The sequence below is a fragment of the Cervus elaphus genome, chromosome 5 (assembly GCF_910594005.1).
Source record: "Cervus elaphus chromosome 5, mCerEla1.1, whole genome shotgun sequence".
Classification (NCBI taxonomy): Eukaryota; Metazoa; Chordata; class Mammalia; order Artiodactyla; family Cervidae; genus Cervus; species Cervus elaphus.
This window is the reverse complement of record NC_057819.1, coordinates 116,825,400-116,848,450: the sequence shown is the minus strand read 5'-3', so window position 1 is coordinate 116,848,450 and position 23,051 is coordinate 116,825,400. Positions and strand designations below refer to the sequence as shown.

At 49.8% G+C, this 23,051-nt stretch overlaps 1 protein-coding gene across 4 annotated transcripts; it reads left to right on the top strand.

Moving 5' to 3' along the window:
• KIF18B (kinesin family member 18B) lies at window positions 1-22,812 on the top strand. Of its 4 annotated transcripts, XM_043904862.1 has the most exons (17): window positions 26-149; window positions 9,219-9,325; window positions 9,463-9,545; window positions 10,097-10,254; window positions 10,570-10,674; window positions 10,857-10,967; window positions 11,048-11,245; window positions 12,234-12,410; window positions 13,022-13,096; window positions 13,236-13,336; window positions 13,974-14,133; window positions 14,491-14,618; window positions 17,807-18,012; window positions 18,242-18,767; window positions 19,672-19,761; window positions 20,281-20,384; window positions 20,620-21,437. In XM_043904862.1, the coding sequence occupies exons 4-17, from the start codon at window positions 10,138-10,140 to the stop codon at window positions 20,724-20,726; spliced, it is 2,205 nt and encodes a 734-aa protein (XP_043760797.1). In that variant the 5' UTR covers window positions 26-149; window positions 9,219-9,325; window positions 9,463-9,545; window positions 10,097-10,137; the 3' UTR covers window positions 20,727-21,437. The 4 variants fall into 4 exon arrangements, with proteins under 4 accessions (XP_043760796.1, XP_043760794.1, XP_043760797.1 ...); XM_043904861.1 differs by lacking the exon at window positions 20,620-21,437 and adding an exon at window positions 22,535-22,812 and having other exon boundaries at window positions 1-149; window positions 9,219-9,545; XM_043904859.1 differs by having other exon boundaries at window positions 1-149; window positions 9,219-9,545.
• The last annotated feature ends 239 nt before the right edge of the window (window positions 22,813-23,051 follow it).

The following is a 23,051-nucleotide window of genomic DNA, read 5'->3' as shown; positions in this document are numbered from 1 at the left end:
CCGGCTAATTTGAACACGCGGCGCGGGCCGGAGGTTGGCGCGGGTGGGGTACTTGGGGAGGGGGCGATCTCCGGTGGTCCGGGTTTCCGGTCTGCTGCGGTGGGACCCTGCAGCGAGCGGCGACACCAGCGACGGAGAACCGACGAAGGGTAAGCACTGGCCCACTGCTGAGCCGGTTCCGCGGGCTCCTGCGCTCAGGTGGACGCGCCGACCGAGCTGCTGGCGGCGGCGGAAGCCGGAGCCGGGCCTCTGTGCTGTACACGGAGGTGCAGCCTGAAGACCAATCAGGTCCTGGGTGGTCCTCTCCGAACACTGCGTGGGGCGCTGCTGGGAGAAGTCGCTCCCTTCGACGCCTGCACGGGAGATCTGGACCCTCTGCTTATTTGTACGGGATCTTGACTGGGGTCCGCATGTCTGCACCTCCGCCCAGCACTCTGTACATCCGCTCTAGGAAAGGTCTTCTTACACGTAAGGAAGAATTGGGTCCTCCCGCGCGCTAGGACTGGAGACGTGGGACTCTGCACATCTGTATGGAGTAGCTAAGACCCTCGCTGTACATCTGTGCAGAACTGTTTGCAGAGCTGTGCCAGGGGCCGTAACTTAGTTACTGGGGCACCTAGTAAATATTTGATTGAATAAAGGAAGGGGTGAAAGAACGTCCGCATGACCGAACACCAGGCGTTCTGCTGTTGTTTCTAGGATGCCCTTTCTCTTAGCTTTGACTCTTTAAGGTACTGAAGTGACACGGAAAACATAAGCTTGGTCTGTCATGGGAAATAGGTTTTTTTGTTTGTTTGTTTTAACTTCAGACTGTGGTTCTTCTGGTATCAGGGGGAAATGCCAGTAGGTCATATCAATTCTGGTTATGTTGGCTAACATTTATTGACTTACCAGGTTTGGGTTAACTCATTTAATCCTCACAACAACCCAATGGCAAAGATACTTATATTTTACAGGTTAGGAAGCAGAGAAATTAAGCTTAGCTCTGAGGAGAACATCCACAACATTTTTCTGTATAAGCTTCTCCTGGATGTTACCCTGCTTTCTCCAGTCTCATCACTATCCTTTCTGGTCACCAAATTCCATGCTTCAAACAACTACCAACATATCCAGTCCTTCTCTGCCTATTTCATGATTGAATTCTTCCACCCTCAGAGAGATTTTAAAGTGTCTCAATTTGTTGCTCTTTATATTTGTTATCCAGCCTAGCTCCATTTTTTTTTTTTACTTTTTTTTTTTAAGAAAAGAGTATGCAAGTAGCATATATTTAGAGGTCTTTATAAAAATTGTCTCTATCTGGCCACAAAGTAAATCTAAAGAGTTTTCAGAATACTGTACAAACCATATTCTATTTCCACAAGCAGTTAACCTTAAGATACAAAAGAAAAAAGAATAAACCCACAGTTGGATTAAAAAAATTTTTTTTAATGACTCGGTCAAATAGGATATCATTATTGTAATTAAAAATAACTAGCATGAAACAGTGATAATGCTATTTATAAAACTTGGGTGATGCAGTTAAAGAACACTTAGAGGTAAATTTATAGTCTTAAATGCTTACATTAGAACATTTTCTTTTTCAAGCTCAAAGTGAGGCAAATATCCAGTTTTAATAAGATAGAACAGAACAACAGAATAAAAGTGTAGAAAATAAAACGAGTTAAGGGCAAAAATTAATGAAATAGAATTTTACTATATAATAGAGATGATTAACTTAGCCAAGAACTGTATCTTTGAAAAGACTAATTAAAAAAGCCAGACCTCTGGTAATATTAAGACTAAAGAAGAGAAACATGAAAAAATGACCTTAGGAATTAAAATAGGGACATAACTTTGGTTACTCAAAGATTAAAAGAGAAAGACTTCAATGGGAACCGTTTTTGATGATGCTTTTGGGCAAATTTCTAAGAAAAACAACTCACCAAAACTGATTCAAGAAGCTATGAAAATTTTCAACAAACCTAGGACTACGGAAGAAATTTAATTAGTTTAAAAACTACCTTCTGTGCCATGCCGTGTGGTGCTAAGTCACCTCAGTCGTTTCCGACTCTGTGCGACCCTATGAACTGTAGCTCGCCAGGCTCCTCTCTCCATGGGATTCTCCAGGCAAGAATACTGGAGTGGATTGCCATTCCCTTCTCCAAGAGATCTTCCCCACCCAGGGATCCAACTGGCTGTTTACCTCTAACCTAAGCTGGCAGGTGGGTTCTTTACCACTAGCGCCACCTACCTTCAAACACATCAAAAAACCCCACCAAATTCCACCAGAAATATACAGGCATCTAAACATGTAGAAGCTCTCTCTAAAAAAAAGAGAAAACATTTCCAGTCTATTTTGTTATACCAAAAATGAGGCAAAGAAAATTTCAAGTCATTCTCTTTTATAAATGTAATCGTAAAAATCTGAAATAAAATATTAGTAATCCGAAGCCAACAATGTATTAAAAATATATTATGATCATATTGGATTTATCACTCTGTGATAGTTCAGTGCTAGAAGATCTATTCGTACAATTTACATATTTACAGATAAAAGAAAAAAAATTCATTAGGTACAAAAGTATAAGTCAATAACCATTTATGTTTTTTTTTAATGGTAAGCTGGAACTAGAGGCAGACTTCCCTGATAGCTCAGTTGGTAAAGATTACGCCTGCAATGCAGGAGACCCTGGTTCGATTCCTGGGTTGGGAAGATCCCCTAGAGAAGGGACAGGCTACCCACTCCAGTTTTCTTGGGTTTCCCTTGTGGCTCAGCTGGTAAAGAATCTGCCTGCAATGCAGGAGACCTGGGTTGATCCCTGTGTTGGGAAGATCCCCTGGAGAAGGGAATGGCTACCCACTCCAGTATTCTGGCCTAGAGAATTCCATGGACTGTATAGTCCATGGGGTCGCAAAGAGTCGGACATGACTGAGAGATGTTCATTTCACTTCGCTTCAAAAATAGAGGCAAATCTCCTTAAACCAACAAAAAAGTGAAATAATAGGAACATTGCCTATAAAATCAGGAAAGAGACCAGATTGCTCACTATTGCTGCTTTCTTTTTTTTTTTTTCAGTCTGTATAATTGCATTTATTTATTTACTTTTGGCTGTGCTGGGTCTTCTTTGCTGTGCAGGCTTTTCTCTAGTTGTGGCAAGCAGGGGCTACTCTCTGGTTGCGGTGCGGTGGCTTGTCTTGTTGCAAAGCACAGTCTCTAGGGCTCAAGGGCTTCAGTAGTTGCAGCACATGCATTCTATAGTTGTGGCTCCCAGGCTCTAGGGCACAGGCTCAATAGTACAGGCACGAGGGCTTAGTTGCTCTGCAGCACGTGGGATCTTCCCGGACCAGGGATCGAACCCGTGTCTCCTGCTTTGCCAGGTGGATTCTTTACCACTGAGCCACCAGGGAAGCCCCTATTGCTGCTTTCAAAATTGTACCCAAGGTCCTAGCTAGACAAGAAAAATAAGTGTCCTAGCCTGCAAGACAATAAGAATAAAAAATGATTAGAAAACAATAAACAAAACTCCTTAGTTACAGTTTTGTCTATTTAAAAAAACAAAAGAACACAGTGCTATCTCTGCGCTACCACCCATAGAAAGAATCAGTCATCTTTGGACGTTTTTCCATGGTTACTAAGGTGAGGGGAAGTAGGACCTGCAAAAGCCCAGGTAGAGGGCAGAACAGCCTTGGATGAAAAGTAGTGCCTCTGATGACAGGACAAAGTCAAGTTCTGGCCTTGCCACTTACCACCCATGTGACAATGTTCTTCCTAAGCCTCAGTTTGCTTTGTAGAGCAGGGATGTAACAATTGTATCAATAACTACAGAATGAGATTGTTGTGGAAGTTAAATGGAACGCTTATAAAGCACTTAGCATAGTGCCTGACACACAGTAAGTGCTCAATAAATGTTAGCTATTATATAATCGTAATTATTTCTAGGCTTTTGGCTTCAGCCTGCTTTTTCTGGCCTTTATTCATTCATAGGACAAATATTACACAGTATCTACTCTGTTCTGGATTTGGTTCCAAGTTATCTGGGGGTGCACAGACTACATCAGCAGAGGGTCCTAATCTCTTGGAGTTTAAGGACAAGAAACACTGTGTTAGAGTTGTGAAAGAGCAATGAAGGAAGCCACAACAACTGCTATAAAAAGTGCAACACCCAAGGATAGGCACCTGCCTTCTGAGCTCCCAATGTCTGCAGGCAGACCCCCTCAAGTCCTCAAGCATTCTTCTTCAGGGGCTTCTGAGGAACATGGGTTTGTTTGTTCTCTCCGTCCCTATGGTGGTAGGCAGAGGAAGCTACCCTGAAAACAACCGAATCTTGGCTTCCCAGCCCCAGCTTGGCAGCAAACTAGCCTCCGGGTTTTAATGAGCTGCCCCGGGTTAGAAACAGGACGTGACTGTGGCTCGCTCAGAACCCTGAAGATCTTATTAAAGAATCATCTCCCTTGTACTTTGGGCTGAAATGCTCTTTCCAACTGAGGATCAAAGCAAACTTGACAAACGTTCTCTCATTAATCTCCCATCCCCCTGGGGCAGGCGCAGATCAGTAGCTGTTCTCTCCAGCTCTCAAAGGGGGAAGCTGATGTGACATCCACGAGGTGTGGCTGGTGGAAAGACCTCCCCAGCAGTCAGAGACCAAAGCAGAGACCAGGACCCAGGTGTCCTGACTGCGGCCATGTCAGCGTCACCCTCCTCCTACCCCACGCCCCCAGCACTTTCTCTGTAAGAAGGAAAACATCTCATTAGGCAAACAGTCTGCCTCGCTGGCCCTCAGGAGGCGGAGAGGAGAGAACTGTAAAGGTTAGGCGCACGCTGCCGCCAATGCCCTTTTTAATTTCCTGCTTTGAATGTGACGCTGCTCTGTGCTTCCTCCTCAGCTAATACCCTCTCCACGGAGCTGGGACTGGCCTTAAGGCAGCCAGTGTAGACTCGGACAGTGGGACCAGGCACCCTCTGCCTTCACTTGCCTGGTCACAGGAGTAGGGTTCCTAGGAATTCCCTGGCAATGGTTAGGACTCCATTCTTTCACCTGCCAAGGGCCAAGGTTCGATCCCTGGTCAGGGTACTAAGATCCTGCAAGCTGTGTGGTGAAACCAAAAAAAAGTGAAGCTCCCTGGAGGTGGGAATGTGAGAATAGGAAACAGGCATTCTGAGTGTGGAAAATTAGGTCCAGTCCATTTATCTGAAAGTGTTTGCAGAAGGCATAATGCTAGCCACACGAAAGGGATTATAATTATTACACAAACATAAGGGACTGTTAACAACAATGTGAGCATGACAGCGTAGGATATAATGTCATTATGAGGCAGTGTAGCAGGCTCTATGGCCAGACTGCCTGGGTTGGAACCGGGATTCATCACTCAATACCACTGGGATCTTGGGCAAGTTTCTTAACCCTTTCTGTCTCACTTTTGTCCTTGAAAAATGACTATGAGAATAGTATCTATTAGGACTTACCTGGCAGTTCAGCAGTTAAGACTCCCTGCTTGCACTGCAGGAGGCGAGGTTTTGATCCCCTGGTCTGGAAACAAAGATGCCTCACGCTGCCAGGTGTGGCCCAAAAGTAAAAAATAGATAAATAATAATAATAATAGTACCTATCTTGTGGGGTTGCAACAGAGTCAAAAGGAGATGAAATGTGTAAGGCGTCTAGAACAGACAGAATGGACACTTACCTATTATGTTTATTATTGTGATGGCCTGATGGCTGAGATAGGACTAGAATTAATTAGACTCAAAAAGATAATCATTGGTTGACATCTCTGTTCTGTGTGGGGAAGAAGTTGGGAAGTTTAGGGGTGAAGGACAAGGGTTTGAAATCAACTCAGTTCTGCCTCTTCCCCCAAGGAAAACATGAGTTGTTTGCTGGAGTATTAGGTAGAAATCCCACCTTTCTTGGCTGAATGACCTTGGTAATGGTGACCCGTTGGCAGAACCTAGTCTTTCCTGGGAAAGCATTCATCTATTCCTATCCCCCTGACTTCAAACAGCCCCCCCAGTGTTTCTCATCCCTATTAATATATTCCTAGACTTGAGCTGAACTTTTCCAGGAATATCTGTGATTCCTGCATTCCAGAAATTCCATCTCTACCCTTGGTAGGCTGGCTTGAAGGAGAAATGAAAAAAGCACACAGAAAGGTCTGAGGGGAATTCAAGAGGGAATACATAAATAAGCTTTTGGCATGACTACCAGGGCAACATTAGGAAATCTATCCATGTCACCCTCTACACTAACAGACTAAAGGAGAAACACCGTGTGATCATCTTAGCAAGTGCCAAAAAAGCATTCCATAAAATTTAGCACCCATTCCTAATGGGTAGTGGAGGGTGGGGAACTAAATATAGAAGAGCTAAAATTGGAAAGTAACTGTCATTATTTGCAGACTTATCATCATTTAATTGAAAAACCTAAGAGAATCAATGACAATCTAATAGAACTCATAAGGGAGTTCAACAAGGTGGCCAGATACGAGATCCGCATATACAAGATCCGCGTACAGAAATCGGTAGCTTTCCTTCGTTCTGGCAAAACGAATTAGAAAATGTAATTTTTAAAAGAGCCTATTTCCAATATAGCAAAGACTGTACAGTAACTATTTGTAAATCTATCAAGAAATTTACAGAACTTATGTGAGGAAAATAATAAAATTTTACTAAAGATTATAAAGTTGTGAATGATGAAAAGAGATACAATATTCCTATAGGGGAGACTTCATATTGTAAAGGTGCTAATTCTCATATTAATCTATAAATTCAAAATAATCCCAATTAAAATTTTAGCAGGATTTTTCATAGAACTTCATAAGCTGACTCTAAAATCATATAAAGATAAGCTGCCCAAGAATGGCCAAGAAAAAGAACAGTAAGGTGGTAAGAACCACAATAATTACAACAGTGAGTTACTGGAAAAAGAGAACAGAATGGGAAATCCAGAAACAAGTTCATGTTTATATGAGAATTTAGTTATGTTAAATGTGGCATTTAAATTAGTGGAGAATGAATGCACTGTTTAATAAATGATCTTGAGATAATTCCTTGCCATTTGGAAAGAAAAGATATTTAGAAATATTCTCATACCATTCGCACACACAAAAATAAATTCCATCTGGATAAAGACCGAAATGTAAGAAAGGAAAAATATTAGAAATATTTTTAAAATGTGTTTATTACTTTGGGGAAGGACTGTCTTCTTATATATGACATAAAAATGACAAAAGAAGAGGTTGACATATTTGACCATTTGAAAATTGGAAATTTCAAGTATGGCCAGAGTAGGATATTTCTTCAAGAATGCATAGTTGGGGTACTTCCCTGGTGGTCCAGTGGCTAAGACTCTATGTTCCCAATGCAGGTGGCTCAGGTTCAATCTCTGGTCAGGTAACTAGATCCCACATGCGGCTAAATAGTTTGCATGCCGCAACTAAAAATCCCACATGCCAAAATGAAGATGGAAGATCCTGCATGCTGCAACTAAGACCTGGCGCAGCCAAATAAATAAATAAAAACAAATATTTTAAAAAAAAAGAATACTTCATTGATTTGATGCCAAGAATAATATCAAGTAATTTACCACACTAACAAAATAAAGGAGAAAAAAAACATATAATCGTATCAGGAGACGCTGAAGGAACATGAGATAAAGTTCTAGATATTCCTGATAACAACTCTGAGTAAAAATAAGAACAGATGAAATTACTAATATGATAATGACCTATTTGTCTAAAAGTCAAAAACTAATATCTAAATAGTGAGGCAGTAAAGATCAAGATCCTTTAAGATCAAAACACGACAGGGGTCCCTATTATCATCGTTATCATTTAACTCAAGGGAATGCAATAGACAATAAATGAATTTATTTATTATTATTATAATAATATTTATTATAATCATGGAGAAGAAAGGGTAAAAAAACTTATTTTCTGATATACTATTGTGTACTTAGAAAACTCAATAAGCTCTAATAAAAAAACAGTTGGAATTAATAAGAGAGTTTGAGGATTGTAGGTAAAAGGCAAATATGTAAAAATCAATCATGTTTTTCCCTACTAGTGTTTACCACCTGGAAATGGAGATTGGGGAAGATATTCCATTCATAATAGCAATTAAGTCCATAAAGTACTTGGGAATTATATTAAAAGAACAATGACGTTAAAAAAAATATGACGGAAAATATCTGAATCTACAAAAAATACCTGAACAAATCAAAAGGTAATAGCTATGTTCTTATATGAAAACATCTAATATAAAATAAATATGTAAATTTAATATTAATTCCAATTGTAATCCCAACTGGGTTTTTTGAGGAGGAATTGGTTCTGAGATGGAGATGGAATTGATAAAGATATTCTTAAAGTCAAATAGAAAAAAAATGATTGAAAATAGCCAAGAAAATCATGAAAAAGTAATCTGGGGGTAGGGTTAGGTCTTGCCTTGCTGGATAAGAAGCAACTGTGGGGACTTCCCTGGTGGTCAGTGGTGGGTACTGGATGTTCCCATTGTGGGTGGCTGGGTTCGACTCCAGGTCAGGGAAACTATATCCCGCATGTCACAACCAAGACCCACTGTGGTCAAATAAACGAATAAAAAAAGCTTTTTTAAAGGAATGGTGTTCCTTTTAAAAGGAACTATGGTGTTAGCACAGGAATAGACAGATTAGTGGAACATATTAGAGGGCCCACCAATACAGTCACTTGGATATGGCAAACGTGGTATTTCAAGAGAAAAAGAGATGTGCTGTGCTGTTCTTAGTCACTCAGTCGTGTCTGACTCTTTGTGACCCCATAGACTGCAACCCACCAGGCTCCTCTGTCCATGGAGATTCTCCAGGCAAGAATACTGGAGTTTCTACACCCTCCTCCAGGGGATCTTCCCAACCCAGGGATCGAACCCAGGTCTCCCACTTTGCAGACAGATTCTTTACCGTCTGAGTCACCAGGGAAGCCCAGGAATACTGGAGTGGGTAACCTATCCCTTCTCCAGGGGATCTTCCCTACCCAGAAATCAAACTGGGGTCTCCTGCATTGCAGGCGGATTCTTTACCAGCTGAGCAACCAGAGAAGAAGAAAGATATTTGTTAGTAATTGGTGCTGGCATCAATATTTTTATTCTCTCGAGGTATAAAATGGAGATGAGCTGTAGAGAAGGTGGGAGAAGGCCCCTGAATACTGGACTGAGGGATACCCGGTCAGGCCTCAGTCAGATTGGTTCTCATCTCCATTGCCTCTCTGCCCAGGTGTTGCCATGGTGATGGCGGTGGAGGACAGCATGTTGCGGGTCGTGGTGCGGCTGCGGCCCCCCACGCCGAAGGAGCTGGAGAGTCAGCGGCGGCCTGTGGTTCAGGTGGTGGATGAGAGAGTGCTGGTGTTCGACCCTGAGGAGCCCGATGGGGGCTTCCTTGGCCTGAAATGGGGCAGTGGCCAAGATGGCCCCAAGAAGAAGGGCAAAGACCTGACATTTGTCTTTGACCGGGTCTTCAGTGAGACGGCCACCCAACAGGATGTGTTCCAGCACACCACCCACAGCATCCTGGACAGCTTCCTCCAGGGCTACAACTGCTCAGGTGAGCCGGCCTCCCCTCCCGCTGGGTACCAGATGAGAAAGGCTCTGGCCCTGCCTTCTCTGTGGGCCCCTCACTCAGTCTTCTCCTGTGTGGGGGCCGCTGTGCTGGGCCCTGGGATACAATAGGTCAGACAGACAAGGTTCCTGCACTCTGGATGCTTACAGTCTAGAGCAGGGAGAAGACACGTCACAAAATCACACTTGCAAGTAGGTGCTTGTCAACTGAACTCCATTAAGTGAGCGAAAGAATTGTGGGCCTTCCATAGAGGAAGCTACCCAGGCTGGCGTAGGTGCCCCGGGGAAGGGACGAGCTTCCACCCATGTGGAGACCCCCATGCCCTCAAGTCCAGAGGCTTACAGGGGGACCAGGCGTGGACACGGAGAACTGGACAGCTGGGAACGGGGGGCTGCAGGTGGGTGGAAGCAGTGCAACCATGCACACAGAAGGAAGGAAGGAAGGAAAAGGTTTGGAGGAGGAAGGAGGGGCGGACCGGATAGAAACGTACCGGGGGAGCCCGCTCACCACCCCGCTCCCGACTCTGTCCTCTCTAGTGTTTGCCTATGGGGCCACCGGGGCCGGGAAGACACACACCATGCTGGGAAGAGAGGGGGACCCTGGCATCATGTACCTGACCACCATGGAGCTGTACAGAAGACTCGAGGCCTGCCGGGAGGAGAAGAGATTCGAGGTGCTCATCAGCTACCTGGAGGTACGGCTCTTGGCGCCCCAGGACGGGGCAGCCTCATCCCTCATTCTCACAACCACCTGAAGAGGGAGTGGGGTGGAGTAGGCCGGAGGGGCAGAGGGTAGTAGGAAGTGGGAAGACGGGGGCCCAGAGGGTGGACACAGCTCCAAGAGACTGCGCATGAACTGACCCTACTCGTCACGTGGTGTCATCTCGCAAGGGCCACTCACCAAGCTTGTCTTGTCATTGTCTCTGGCCCAGGAGCTCTGCCCTCCCCCAGCCCCCTAGGGGAGAGACAGCCTCTCCACCAGGCCCCTCCCTGGCTTCCTTTCTCCTCAGGTGTACAATGAGCAGATCCACGACCTCCTGGAGCCCAAGGGACCCCTTGCCATCCGTGAGGACCCCGACAAAGGGGTGGTGGTACAAGGACTTTCCTTCCACCAGGTAAGACTTGGGCTTAGGTGGGATGGGCAGCCCCACTGGTCGTCCAGGATCTCCTCACCAGGCAGTTTGGGGACGTCCTGGATCCTGTCAGGGTGGCATTGGTTCCGAAGAGCAGCCCTTCTGTTGGGGAAAAGGCCTGGTTGGAGAGACTACAGCCCCCTCCCCTCGTGTCTCCTCTGCAGCCGACCTCAGCTGAGCAGCTGCTGGGCATGCTGACCCGGGGGAACCGTAACCGCACGCAGCACCCCACTGACGCCAACGCTACGTCCTCCCGCTCCCATGCCATCTTCCAGGTGAGCAGGGGCCACAGGCCAGGACCTGAGTCTGGACTCCTGGTGGCCAGCACCCCCTCACCCCGGCCATCTGCCCCCAGATCTTCGTGAAGCAGCAGGACCGGATCCCAGGTCTGACCCAGGCCCTTCGCGTGGCCAAGATGAGCCTCATCGACCTGGCGGGCTCAGAGCGAGCATCTAGCACCCACGCCAAAGGGGAGCGGCTGCGGGAGGGAGCCAATATCAACCGCTCGCTGCTGGCCCTCATCAACGTCCTCAACGCCCTGGCGGACGCAAAGGTAAAGCCACACATAGCCAGGCTCCTCCCCAGGGCAACAGCCCAGTGCCAAGGACGAGGGTCCCTCCCTCTAGCCCTGGGTCAAAATTCCCTGGTGGTCCAGTGGTTAGAACTCCGTGCTTTCACTGTAGTGTTCAGTCATTCAGTCGTGTCTGACTCTTTGCGACCCCATGAATTGCAGCACGCCAGGCCTCCCTGTCCACCGCCAACTCCCGGAGCTTACTCAAACTCATGTCCACCGAGTCAGTGATGCCATCCAGCCATCTCATCCTCTGTCATCCCCTTCTCCTCCTGCCCCCAATCCCTGCCAGCATCAGGGTCTTTTCCAATGAGTCAACTCTTCACGTGAGGTGGCCAAAGTATTGGAGTTTCAACTTCAGCATCAGTCCTTCCAATGAACACCCAGGACTGATCTCCTTTAGGATGGATTGATTGGATCTCCTTGCAGTCCAAGGGACTCTCAAGAGTCTTCTCCAACACCACAGTTCAGAAGCATCAGTTTTTTGGCGCTCAGCTTTCTTCACAGTCCAACTCTCACATCCAAACATGCCCACTGGAAAAACCATAGCCTTGACTAGACGGACCTTTGTTGGCAAAGTAATGTCTCTGCTTTTTAATATGCTGTCTCGGTTGGTCATAACTTTCCTTAACTGTAGTGGCCCGGGTTCAATCCCTAGTTGGAGAACTAAGATCTTGCGAGCCCAGCAGCTTAGTCAGAAAAAAAAAAAAAAACAAAAGCAAAAATGGGGACTTCCCTGGAAGTTCAGTGGCTAAGACTCCATGCTCCCAATGCAGGGGACCTGGGTTCCATCCCTGGTCAGGAAACTAAATCCCACATGCCACAACCAAGACCCAGGGCAGCCAAATAAAAAAATTTAAATATATATATATATATATATAAATACCCCCAAAAAACCCCAAAGCTACCGAGTCCCAGCCTGGGTCTGTCTAGTCTAGACACTCACTCCACGCCCACCCACTGTCCCCAGGGCCGAAAGTCTCACGTGCCATACCGGGATAGCAAGCTGACCCGCCTCCTCAAGGACTCCATCGGGGGCAACTGCCGAACCGTGATGATCGCTGCCATCAGCCCCTCCAGCCTGACCTATGAGGACACCTACAACACCCTCAAATATGCCGACCGGGCCAAGGAGATCAAACTCTCGGTGCGTGCCAGCCGGGACGGCCAGCCTGGGGTGGGGGTGTAGGGGTGTTGGGGAGCCCCCAGACTGGGAGGAGGAGGGGACAGGACCCACCGGCTTCCTCCAGTACGTGGAGCGAGCATTCCCACAAGGCCCAAAGGAGAGGTGACCCAGTCTTCATCCTTCAAATACCACAGCACTGGGATGGTTGCAGCTGAATTATCTCAAGAGGAAGGCAACAGAAGGGAGTGGCCGAGTGTCAGCCAGTGATCTTTGTCAGATTTGTTTTTAGCAGCAGGCCCTTATTTTTGGTAAAACAACGTATAATGCAGATAGAAGCAGAGTTGCCCAGTTTCCCCCGCCTCCCCCAGGGAGCCCTGGGCCTCCCAGATCCACTGCTGCAAAGCCCCTGGGCTGGGGAGAGCGTACGGGTCAGGGAGCCCGGGGTCTTGGGGTCAAATGCAAGCTCTCCTCCTGCTGTGTTACGTGAGCCCCTGGCCTCCCCGTTTCCTCAGTCCTGAGGGTGAGCAGCCGGGGTGTGAGTGAGGTGCCTAGCAGTGTCTGGCCGTTGGAAGTAGTTGCCAAAAGCTGCTTTGAATAAACAAACAGATGTCTCCCCTGTGTCCCCACCTCAGCTGAAGAGCAACGTGATCAGCCTGGACTGTCACATCAGCCAGTACGCCACCGTCTGCCAGCAGCTCCAGGCTGAGGTGAGGAGCCGCCTGGGGAGCTCGGCCGGGGGGCAGGGCACTCGGGGGGCAGGTCAGGAGCACTGGGGTGTCACCAGGGTGCTCTGCCACCACCCTGCGCCCAGCCGGGGCTCTGAGGGGTTGGGCCGCTTTGTTCCAGGTGGCCGCCCTGAGGGAGAAGCTCCGGGTGTATGAGGCAGGAGCCCAGGCCCCACCGCACGACCCTCCACGGTCCCCCAGGCCAGGCCCTCCACATCAGCCGTGAGTTCTGCCACCCTATCCTGCCCCATCCTTACCCCAGCCTGTGGAGGGCTAGGATTCCTCGATTCTGTTCTGGCACCTGGGGTTAGGAATTCTCGTTCAGTGCCCAGCACTCTGATTGTCACCTAGAATGTTCTGTGCTGGAGGAGTAAATCACACCCCAGTCCATATAAGCAGTATCTGCTATTCACAAGAATGTGTGTTCAAGGGGTGGACGTCATTGTTTTCTGGGCTTCCCAGGTGGCACTAGTGGTAAAGAACCTGCCTGCCAATGCAGGAGATGTAAGAGAAGCAGATTCGATCCCTGGGTTGGGACGATCTCCTGGAGGAGGGCATGGCAACCCACTCCAGTATTCCTGCCTGGAGGATCCCATGGACAGAGGAACCTGGCGGGCTACAGTCCATGGGGTCGCAAAGAGCTGGACATGACTGAAGTGACTTAACGTGCCCGCACGTCTTTTTTTTCTAAACCAGAAAATCCTTGACTCCTTCTTCACCCTCAGCTACTACCCACCTGTTACCTGAGCATCCAGCCCCTTACAGACTCTACCACCTGAAGCCACAGAGAGCCTGCCCCTCCCTACTGTTCCCACCTGCCCCTGCTTCACATCTCGCAAACCTCTCCTTTCCTCCTTAGCCTCCCCAGCCAGCCCTGCACCCCAGAGCTCCAGCCAGGGTCAGCAGTCCTTCAAGAGGAGAGCCTGGGGTCAGAGGCCCCAGGGGAGAAGGTCATGGATGGGAACTCCTCACATAGGGAGCAGCCCCTGGAGGACAAGGACGAAGGCCTGGCCAAGGAGGTAGGGCTTGGAGCTGGTGGAATATTGGAAGAAAATCCTCTCCCCCAACTCTTGGGTCCCTTCAGCCCTGGCTTCTCTGCTTGGATGGCTTATATCTCAGTCATCCAGAGACTTTCAGATTCTGTGCAGGAAGAACTAGTCAGATCCGTTGTGTCTGAAAGCAGGGAGCCTGTGTGTTTCCAGAAGGGGAGGAGGGAGGGAGGACATGAACTGGGAGAGAGAAGGACCCTACTAGGACCAGGTGGTTCCGGGAGCTGTCATTCCCGCTCTCAGAGGATGGGTGGGTTTCAGGAGCTATGCAGGTAAAACGAGGGAGGCTGCCCTGGGCTCTCTACCTGTGACGCTCTTCCTCTCTAGATTCCAACCCAAGTGCCGGAACAGAACCTCAGATGCCCATCGCCCAGGTCCCCTGACCTGACCATGCAGCCCAAGCCAGTCGTGGACCACCTCCCACCACCGAACCTGGACAGGGACCATTCTAAGCAGTAGGTATTTTCTTGCTCCTCTCCAGGCTCTGAGGCAGGAGGTGATGGGTCCAGGCACCCTGGAAGGAGAAAAGTGAAAGTTGCTCAGTCATGTCCAACTCTTTGCCACCCCACAGACTGTAGCCTGTCAGCCTTCTCTGACCCTGGAATTCTCCCTGTAAGGAGAAGTGGTGCCAAACATATCATAGAAGCTCTGTTTGTGTTTTAGTTAAAGAGGCAAGTCTTTTTTTTTTCGGCTGCCCATTGCTGCACATGGGTTTTCTCCAGTTGTGGCAAGCAGTGAATATTCTTCATTGCAGAGGCTTCTCTTGTTGTGGCTCATGGGCTCTCAAGAGCAGGCTCAGCACTTGTGGTGCACATGCTTAGTTGCTTCAAGGCACGTGAGATCTTCCTAGATCAGGGATCAAACCCCGTGTCCCCTGCATTGGCAGACGGATTCTTAACCACCACACCAGGGAAGTCCAAGAAGCAAGTCTTTTGTCATCCAATTGTCCCATACCTGCTGTCAACAATTTGATATTATCGCCTACTCTGTTTATGTAGCAGCCTCTCTATTTATTACTCTGTGTAGCTGGCAGTTTGACAAGAGGGAAGCAAAACACCAAATTCCATGCAGACAGCTGGCGGATGCCAAGGGCTGCCTGGGCTTGGAGCTATGCTTTCCAGTCTAAGGGCCAAGCTGCCCGTGCTCAGCCAAGAGAAGTTGGGCGGCCGCTGAGGATGGGAGAGCCTTCCTGAGTCAGGTGTTCGTCGTCTGTCTCATCGACAGATTGACTGAGGCTATTTCTCCTCAGAAGTAAATACAAACCCAGAGAGAAATGGCTTTTGGACCATTCTTTCTGTGCTTAATAGAGAGGTGCTGCTAGTATTTTCTTCCTTGGCCCCCAGAACATAAATCCTCTGCTACTTAGCTTTGCTGCTGCCAACCCAACACCTCCCTCCACAGCACGCCTCACGCTAGGCTGTGTATTTAAAGCTTCCGGACAGAAGGGCCTGTTTAATTTTATTTCTTGTTGAGGAGTGTCTGTTCCCGACTCAGCAAAAATGCTGCAGCCTGAATAATCAGTGGCTTATTATCTGTCTCCTGCTGCCGACTCCCCAGGGCCCAGGAGTGGCAGGAATGTACTGGCGGGATGCCCCCTGGGCCCTCAGGGAACAACCACGGGCTGCCACTGATGACTCAGGGTCTCCTGGCCTGGAGTCCCCTGTTGTGAAGACGGGGGACACCAGGGTTCTCGTTTCTGCTTTGCCTCTGATTTTGTGGTTTCTGACAAGTGGCTTCAACCTTGGCTACGATTTGGGCATCACAGTCCAGAGCTAATAATGTTGTTTAGTCGCTAAGTCATGTCTGACTCTTTTGCTCCCCCATGGACTGTAGCCCACCAGGCTCCTCTGTACATGGGATTTCCCAGGCAGGGATACTGGAGTGGATTACCATTTCCTTCTCCAGGAGATCTTCCCGACCCAAGGATCCAACGTGTGTCTCCTACGTTGGCAGGCGGGTTCTTTACCACTGAGCCACCAGGGAAGCAGAGCTCATAACAGATACTAATAAAAGTGATGGAAGACCCAAAGTATCAGGGGTTGTGGAACATTCTAGATCCGCAGCCCCTGATACTTGGGAACACCCTAACAACCAGATAATTGAAAATAATTTCACTTTGACTTTAGAATCTTAGACCACCGGGACACTGAGTAGATTTTAGATTTTCCAGTTCAGTGGTTTTTCAGAATTTTCTTTAGCGGCAAAGCCCTGTCTTCAAATGAAATCTTATCCTGAGGTCTAATATGTAGAACAGATAAAGCAGAGCTGTTCCATTAAAAATGTCCTCTGATGGATTTCTTGAAACCTAAATTGAAAACTCGTGATATAGACCAACTCCCCATTTGCCGGGGCTACAGGACGAGAGGGACGGAGTCAGACCTGGGTCATCTGACAGCCAAGTCAGAGCATTTGTCCCCAGATGCCCACTTTTCTCAGTTGTCTTATTTTCATATAATTTGTGGCTCAGGCAGATATAGAATGAGTTTCTGCGGTGTCCTTTTTAATTTATATCCTGCCTTCTTTCAAAGGGGCCTGGAGGCTGCTTTATAAAATGAGTTTGGGCTCCCTGTGCACACACTGAGGGCAGAGGAGGGGGCTCAGAGATGCCCAGGCAGGTAGTGCTACCCAAGGATGAATGATTGGCCATGAATAATCCCCACCGAGATAATTGTGTTTATTCTTTTATCATAGGTGTGCCTCGCAGAAAGAAAATTTGCTTTATTAGAATCTAAATTTACAACATCAATAATCACATTACCCTCATAATTTCCTTTAAATAGCCCCTCAGTGCATGCGAAGTACATATTAATACACACACACTCTTTCAGGATCCCAGTTGTTAAATAGAAAGTGCAGGCTGAATGCATTTTTGAGGGTCTCCTCAGAACCAAGATCAACATGGCCTGTCTTATTTAATTCTCCTCTTATCCTAATGAGGTAGATGGCATGATTATTATTATTACAGAATATAATAATTAGCTAACCTTACAGTGCTGAGTATGTACCAAGTACTCATTAAATGTTTTATATCCAAAATAACCCACTTGGGGACTTCGCTGGAGTCCAGTGGTTGGGACTCTAAATTTTCACTGCTGAGGGCCCGAGGTTCAATCCCTGGTCAGGGAACTAGGATCCCGCAAGCCTCCAGGCATGACCAAAAATTTTAAAAATAACCCATTTCATCTTCCCAGCAATCCTATGAGGTAGCTGCGTGTGTTATCCTCATTTTAGGAATGTGGACACTGAGGGTGCGAGGTGATCCAAGGTCACACAGCTGGGAAGTGTTGGAGCCAGAATTTGAGCTGTTGGTCTGGCTTGAGCCGGCCTCTTCCCTGCGACCTCTCATGGTCCCTGGGAAATGGACTTACTCAAGACCACAGCACTCGCAGGTGGCAGAGCTGAGAGGAAACTCAGACGTTCCGAGGCCACTTAGTGCCCTTCCCCTCCTTCCTGAGTACTGTCTTTGTCAGGGCACATATTTAGTGAGTGACGCTCCCACCATGACCCACGGTCATCTCCGCCAGCCTTGGTCTTCAGCACAACTGGGAGGGTGATGAGGCTGGACAGGCAGTCCCGTCAAGGCAGAAGGGGTCCAGTGCACGTGTGCTGAGGCGGGGCGGGGACCCCCTTGCCTCTCTTCCAGGTTGGCCCTGAGGGTGCTGTGCCTGGCCCAGCGCCAGTATTCCCTGCTCCAAGCAGCCAACCTCCTGACCCCCGACATGATCGCAGAGTTTGAGACGCTGCAGCAGCTGGTGCGAGAGGAAAACGCTGAGCCTGGAGGGGAGGCTTCTGGGGAGCCTGGCCCAGCCAGGAAGGCACCTCTGGCTCAAGAGCTGCGTTCAGAGTCAAGTGAGTCTCAGCCCTGCTCTGCCTCCTTCTGCCAAGGCCAGAGCCTCAGATGCATGGTTTGGTGGGAGGCTGGACCTCTGGGATCACGGGCATCTGCAGAGAGAGGCCCAGGAGTCACTCAGACCTGAGGAGTCAGGCACTCCTGCCTGTCTCGTGTCTCCCCAGATTCTAGAATCTCTCCTCCCTTCAACCCCTGATCCCTCTCCACACCCTCCTCCTCTCTGCCCAGAATCTGCAGGATACTCGGGCCCCGTGACTCGGACCATGGCAAGGCAACTGAGTGGCCTCGCACACACTCTGGGGGTCCCACCCGGGCCAGACTGCACTCCACCCCGGGCATCTCGGGAGGCCACAGAGAAGAAGAGGAGGAGACCGAGCCCCTCGGAGCCAGACAGCCCCCCAGCCCCAAAACTGGGGACCAAGCGCCAGCGCCAGTCCCTCCTGCCCTGCCTGAGGAGGGGGACCCTGCCTGAGGCTCGGCTTCCATGTGGTCCCAGCACCCCCACGGGGAAGAGGGCCCCCTCCCCCTGTCCATCTCCTCGCTTCTGCCCAGCCACCGTCATCAAAAGCCGGGTGCCCCTGGGCCCTTCCGCTCTGCAGAACTGCTCCACTCCTCTGCCCCTGCCCTCTCGGGACCTCAACGCCACCTTTGACCTCTCCGAGGAGCCCCTTGCAAAGTTGGGCTTCCACGAATGCGTTGGCTGGGACAGTGTGCCCCAGGAGCTGAACAGGCTGGATCAGCCCTTCATCCCCAGGTGAGTCTCCCTTCCAGCCTCCCAAAAGGGGCTAAGGGGTTAGCGAGGGCCAGAGGTGCTGCCAAAGGGAAGAGGAGACAGTCTGCTCTTGGACTTGACTCTACGTCTCTCTCCCTTGGGTCTGACCAGCATCCAGGCCCAGGGGAGCAGAGGATGAGTTTCTGTCGAGGCATGGCTTCTCTTGGGGGTCCTGCCTTGTCTATACTTCAGAGCCGCCAGCTCTGTGCTGGTTTGTGACGGACCCACAGTAGCTCACAGAAGCCCCCTGCCAGCAGGGAGTAGGAACTAACCCTGGTGCCCACCCCACTCTGTTTTTCTGCGTCACTCAGGCCTGGCCTGAGTTCTGTGTTCCTCTGAGAAATACGCATTTCCAACCCTTCACCCCAGATCCAGCCCAGCATCTGGAACTGGGAAGGGAGGGGGATCCTGAGAAAACTTTATTCAGCATTTTCCTGTGGAAAGCTGCTCTCCCCCTCACCCTCTGCCCGCATGGCAGGGCAGAGGAGCAGCGGCCAGCTCAGGACCGCAAACAGGCTGCAGACTAACCTGGACTCGGGAGGCCGAGGGTGGCAGGCTGCCCACTCCCCCATCCCTCCCACAGCCCGAACCCCCCTCTTGGTAACAAGCTCAGAGCCAGGCAGGTGGAAGGGTGAAACTGTCTGAACTCCACTTCCCCGGACACGCCACAAACTGACACCTGGATGTTCTCCCAGAACAGGGCTGTCACTCAGCTGTCAGCCGAGGCCGAGTGAGGCAGGGAGAGGAATCCGCCTCCTAGGAGGAAGAAACCTCAGAGGTCATCCTGTCCACCCTCCCGGCCCTGCCAGCCCGGGCGCCGGAGGGGGGAGTGGCTGGCACCCATTTCTGGTTCCCTTCTGATCTCTTTGTCTCCCTCCCTCCCCAGCGGCCCCATGCCCCTGTTCACCATGAAGGGTCCCAAGCCAGCATCTTCTTTCCCCGGGACCTCAGCCCGCAAGAAGAGGCGTGCTGTGAGGTGAGGTTGGGGGGATGTGTGGGGTGGGGGCAGAGAAGGAGCTTTTACCAGGGCAGCAGATGCCCAGGCAAACTACAGGCCCTGCACGTGTGTGTGTGTGTGTGTGTGTGTGTGTGTGTGTGTGTGTGTGTACCCCTGGGAGCCAGTAGTGTGGGGGGTCTTGTGAGCAGGGCCAGCGTCTGACTGTCTGACTGAGGGTCCCAGGTTCCTGCTATTACGGGATTATACTAGAGGTGGGTATCTCCCTCCTTTGGTAAAGGCTGCAGGCCCCCTCCCCACGAGGGAGACGTGGAGTGTTCACTGGATAACCCAGGCAGTGGACTGCCCACTCCCCACCTCTACTTCCCTCCCAAACCCCACTCAGCTCCCCTTCCTTCTGATGCTCAGTCTCCCCCTGCTCCCAAGGCTCGATGTCTAGCTCTCACCACCACCCATCCCCCCATCCCTGCCCCCCCAGTCCACAGACCTGGCTGTGACATTCCCACCCTTCTTTCTTGCTTCCTTCCTTCCCCGCTGCAGTTCTGCCGTCTCCCGCTCACTGGGAGTCGCCCGGGGCCGCAGCCGCATCGCTCGCCTTCCCAGCACCACCCTGAAGAGGCCAGCTGGGCCCCTGGCAATCCCAGGTGACTGGCATTTGGGGGCAGGATGGTCTGGGCCACAGTGGCAGATGGAGACAAGAAGTAGGAGGGGGCAGGGTGGGCCGAGACCCGGGCGAGAGGAGGGCCTAGGGTCCTTCCAAGCATCTCAGGGACCCTGGTAGGAGGGGAGATGTGGGTTTTGGGGTAGGGGAAGGGAATGGCGGGATGTAGCCTCATTTTCTCCTTCCTCCCGACCTCCCCTCATCCAACTGGCCTGCAGAGCCCCCCTCCAGTCCTCACTACCCTGGAAACCAGAAGAGCCAGAAGGAACTGATGGGGGTTAAGGGAGCGCTGTCAGCTGGGAGCTGCTCCGTCAAGGTGTCCTGACCGCCTGGCCCCTCTTGGTCCCTGGAGCCGCCTGCATCAGGAGCCCTGACCTGCCTTCCTGGCTCAGAGCAATTAACGCCAACACCCTCTTCCTTTATTAACAGTCCTCCCCCAGCCGTTCATTCTGCTACTCGCCCTCTTTATTAATCTCTTGTTACACTCAGCTTCTCAGCGTGTATATATTCATTTGTGAGTGTTAACGTGTTGCTATTTTAAAGGGTGCTGTCATCATCCCCCCCTAGTTTATAATGCCCTCCAGGCAGGAAGCTAGCTATGGGGGGCTTTGTTTCCTACCCTCCTTCCCCCACCCCCCAACCCCCCATCTAACACAGGGCTCTGTGCAGTGGAGGAGGGGTCAGCATGGGAAGCGGAGCAGATGGGGGAGAGTCCCAGCTTGGCTCTTTCTGGCTTTTGAGAGAAAGGCCTCTTCAGCCCCATCCCCCCAGCCAAGAGCCCAGCCCCGACGATGATGCCGATAATGGTGCCTTGATTTCCAAATGAAAAGAGTTAATCATTTTTACCCTATTGTAGACAGGATACACACTCAGTGTAAGAAGAAGTGTAAACCTTAATGCTACCACCTCGATGTAAGAGTTATTAATACTTGGGTTTATATCCTCCGATCCTTTATTTCTGCATATACACACACACATATATATTGGTGGATATATATTTTTTTATTATAATGATCAATAAACCATCTCCATCCTTGGTGTGTTTTCCTCTCTGTATACCTAGATAGAACAACAACCTCTTCTGACTCTTTAAGGTCTCAAGAAACTCTTTTTTGGCTGTGTGGCCTAGGGAGATGTGGGATGTTAGTTCCCCGACCAGGGATCGAACCCTTGCCCCACTGCAGTGGCAACGCAGTCTTAACCGCTAAACTGCCGGAGAAGTTCCGAAACAATCTTTTTTTTAATTTTTTTAAAGAAGCGTCTGAGTATAACAAAATCCCCCCTCTGCCTCCTTTAGCATCCTTCCTGGTGGGACCTGCCCCTTATTCTGCAGCACCACCGTCTACTAAAGGTCTCTCTTAGTGAGTGAAGATGTGATCGTACTTGAAGGCTCGTTCTATCCTCCTACAACCTGGGTGTGGGTTGCCCGGAGTTCCACCATCAGGGAGAGTGTCTCAGTGGACCCCAGGTCTTAGTAAGACTCCAGGCTGAGCCCCCACCTGCTTGAACCCACCACAGTCCTCCTCCCTCCAGCTCCAAAAGTCCACTCCCCATGTCATTTGTGGCTCTCCTCTCCACTCACTCGGATTGCGACAGTTCAACCCAAGTTTACCTAGTCTCCCCAGGAAGACGTGGCTGACTGCATGAATGAATAGCGTAAACAAAATTACAGGAATCTTGTGTTTAAATTGCTTCTGAAAACAAACATGTTAAAGGCATTTAGCACTTTGTGAGTAGTGTGTAAATAATGCCGCTAATTTCAAACTGCTCTGGGGGTGCCTCCTCCCCTTCTACCTGGGGCACCCCTCCCCGCTCAGTTTCCATGCCTTTTTGGAGGAGCGGAGCATGCAAAGGGGTACCCTGCATTCCTACTGGCCTCAGGCAGCTCACAACTTCACGACCTTACACGGTATAATGAGGAAATGGACAGAAAGGTTAACAAAACGTGCCCGGAGTTAGATGGCAAGTGGCAGCTTCAGGACTCAGACCGGGGTCTGGTTAGATCTATGCATGACACAGAGCTGCTTCCCTTTAGAAGTGAGCAGACATCATTTCTTTCTGCAAGCCGGGGATTTCCTCCTCTCCAATTAGTCTTAATGAGTTTTTTCCCCCCGTGTGCCTTGATTCCCACAGAAGCAGTCACTGCCTCACATCTGGAGCCCCCAGCAGCGTGGCATGACGCCTTGACCTCAGGAGGCCTCGCTTCCTGCTGGTTGGATCGACATTGAATAACTTCTCCATTTCCTGGGGCCCTCACACACATTATCTCATTTGATCATCACCATCACCCCTGCAAGTGCAGAGGCGCAACGGGCACAGAGCAAAGCAGCTGGTAACCAGGGCCAGGAGGGCAAGCTTCACACAACAGGCTCTGTTGCAGGAGGCGGAAGTCACTTGGGCTGGGGGCCGTTGACAAGGGGAAGGGGTCACTCTTGACAAGGTTGTTCTGCAGCCAACCATTCGCTAGGCAAACACTCGTGGCTCTGTGGTGCAAAATGTGCTCTCAGGTGACCCATTAAATGTACAAAGACTCCACAATGGAGTTGAGCACGTGCCCTCAATCACAGGCGGTCGGGCTGAGGTGTCCAGCTCAGAAGGAGGCAGCCTGGCTGGTTCAGGGAGCTGGCAGGGGCTGGAAGGGGGCGGGCAG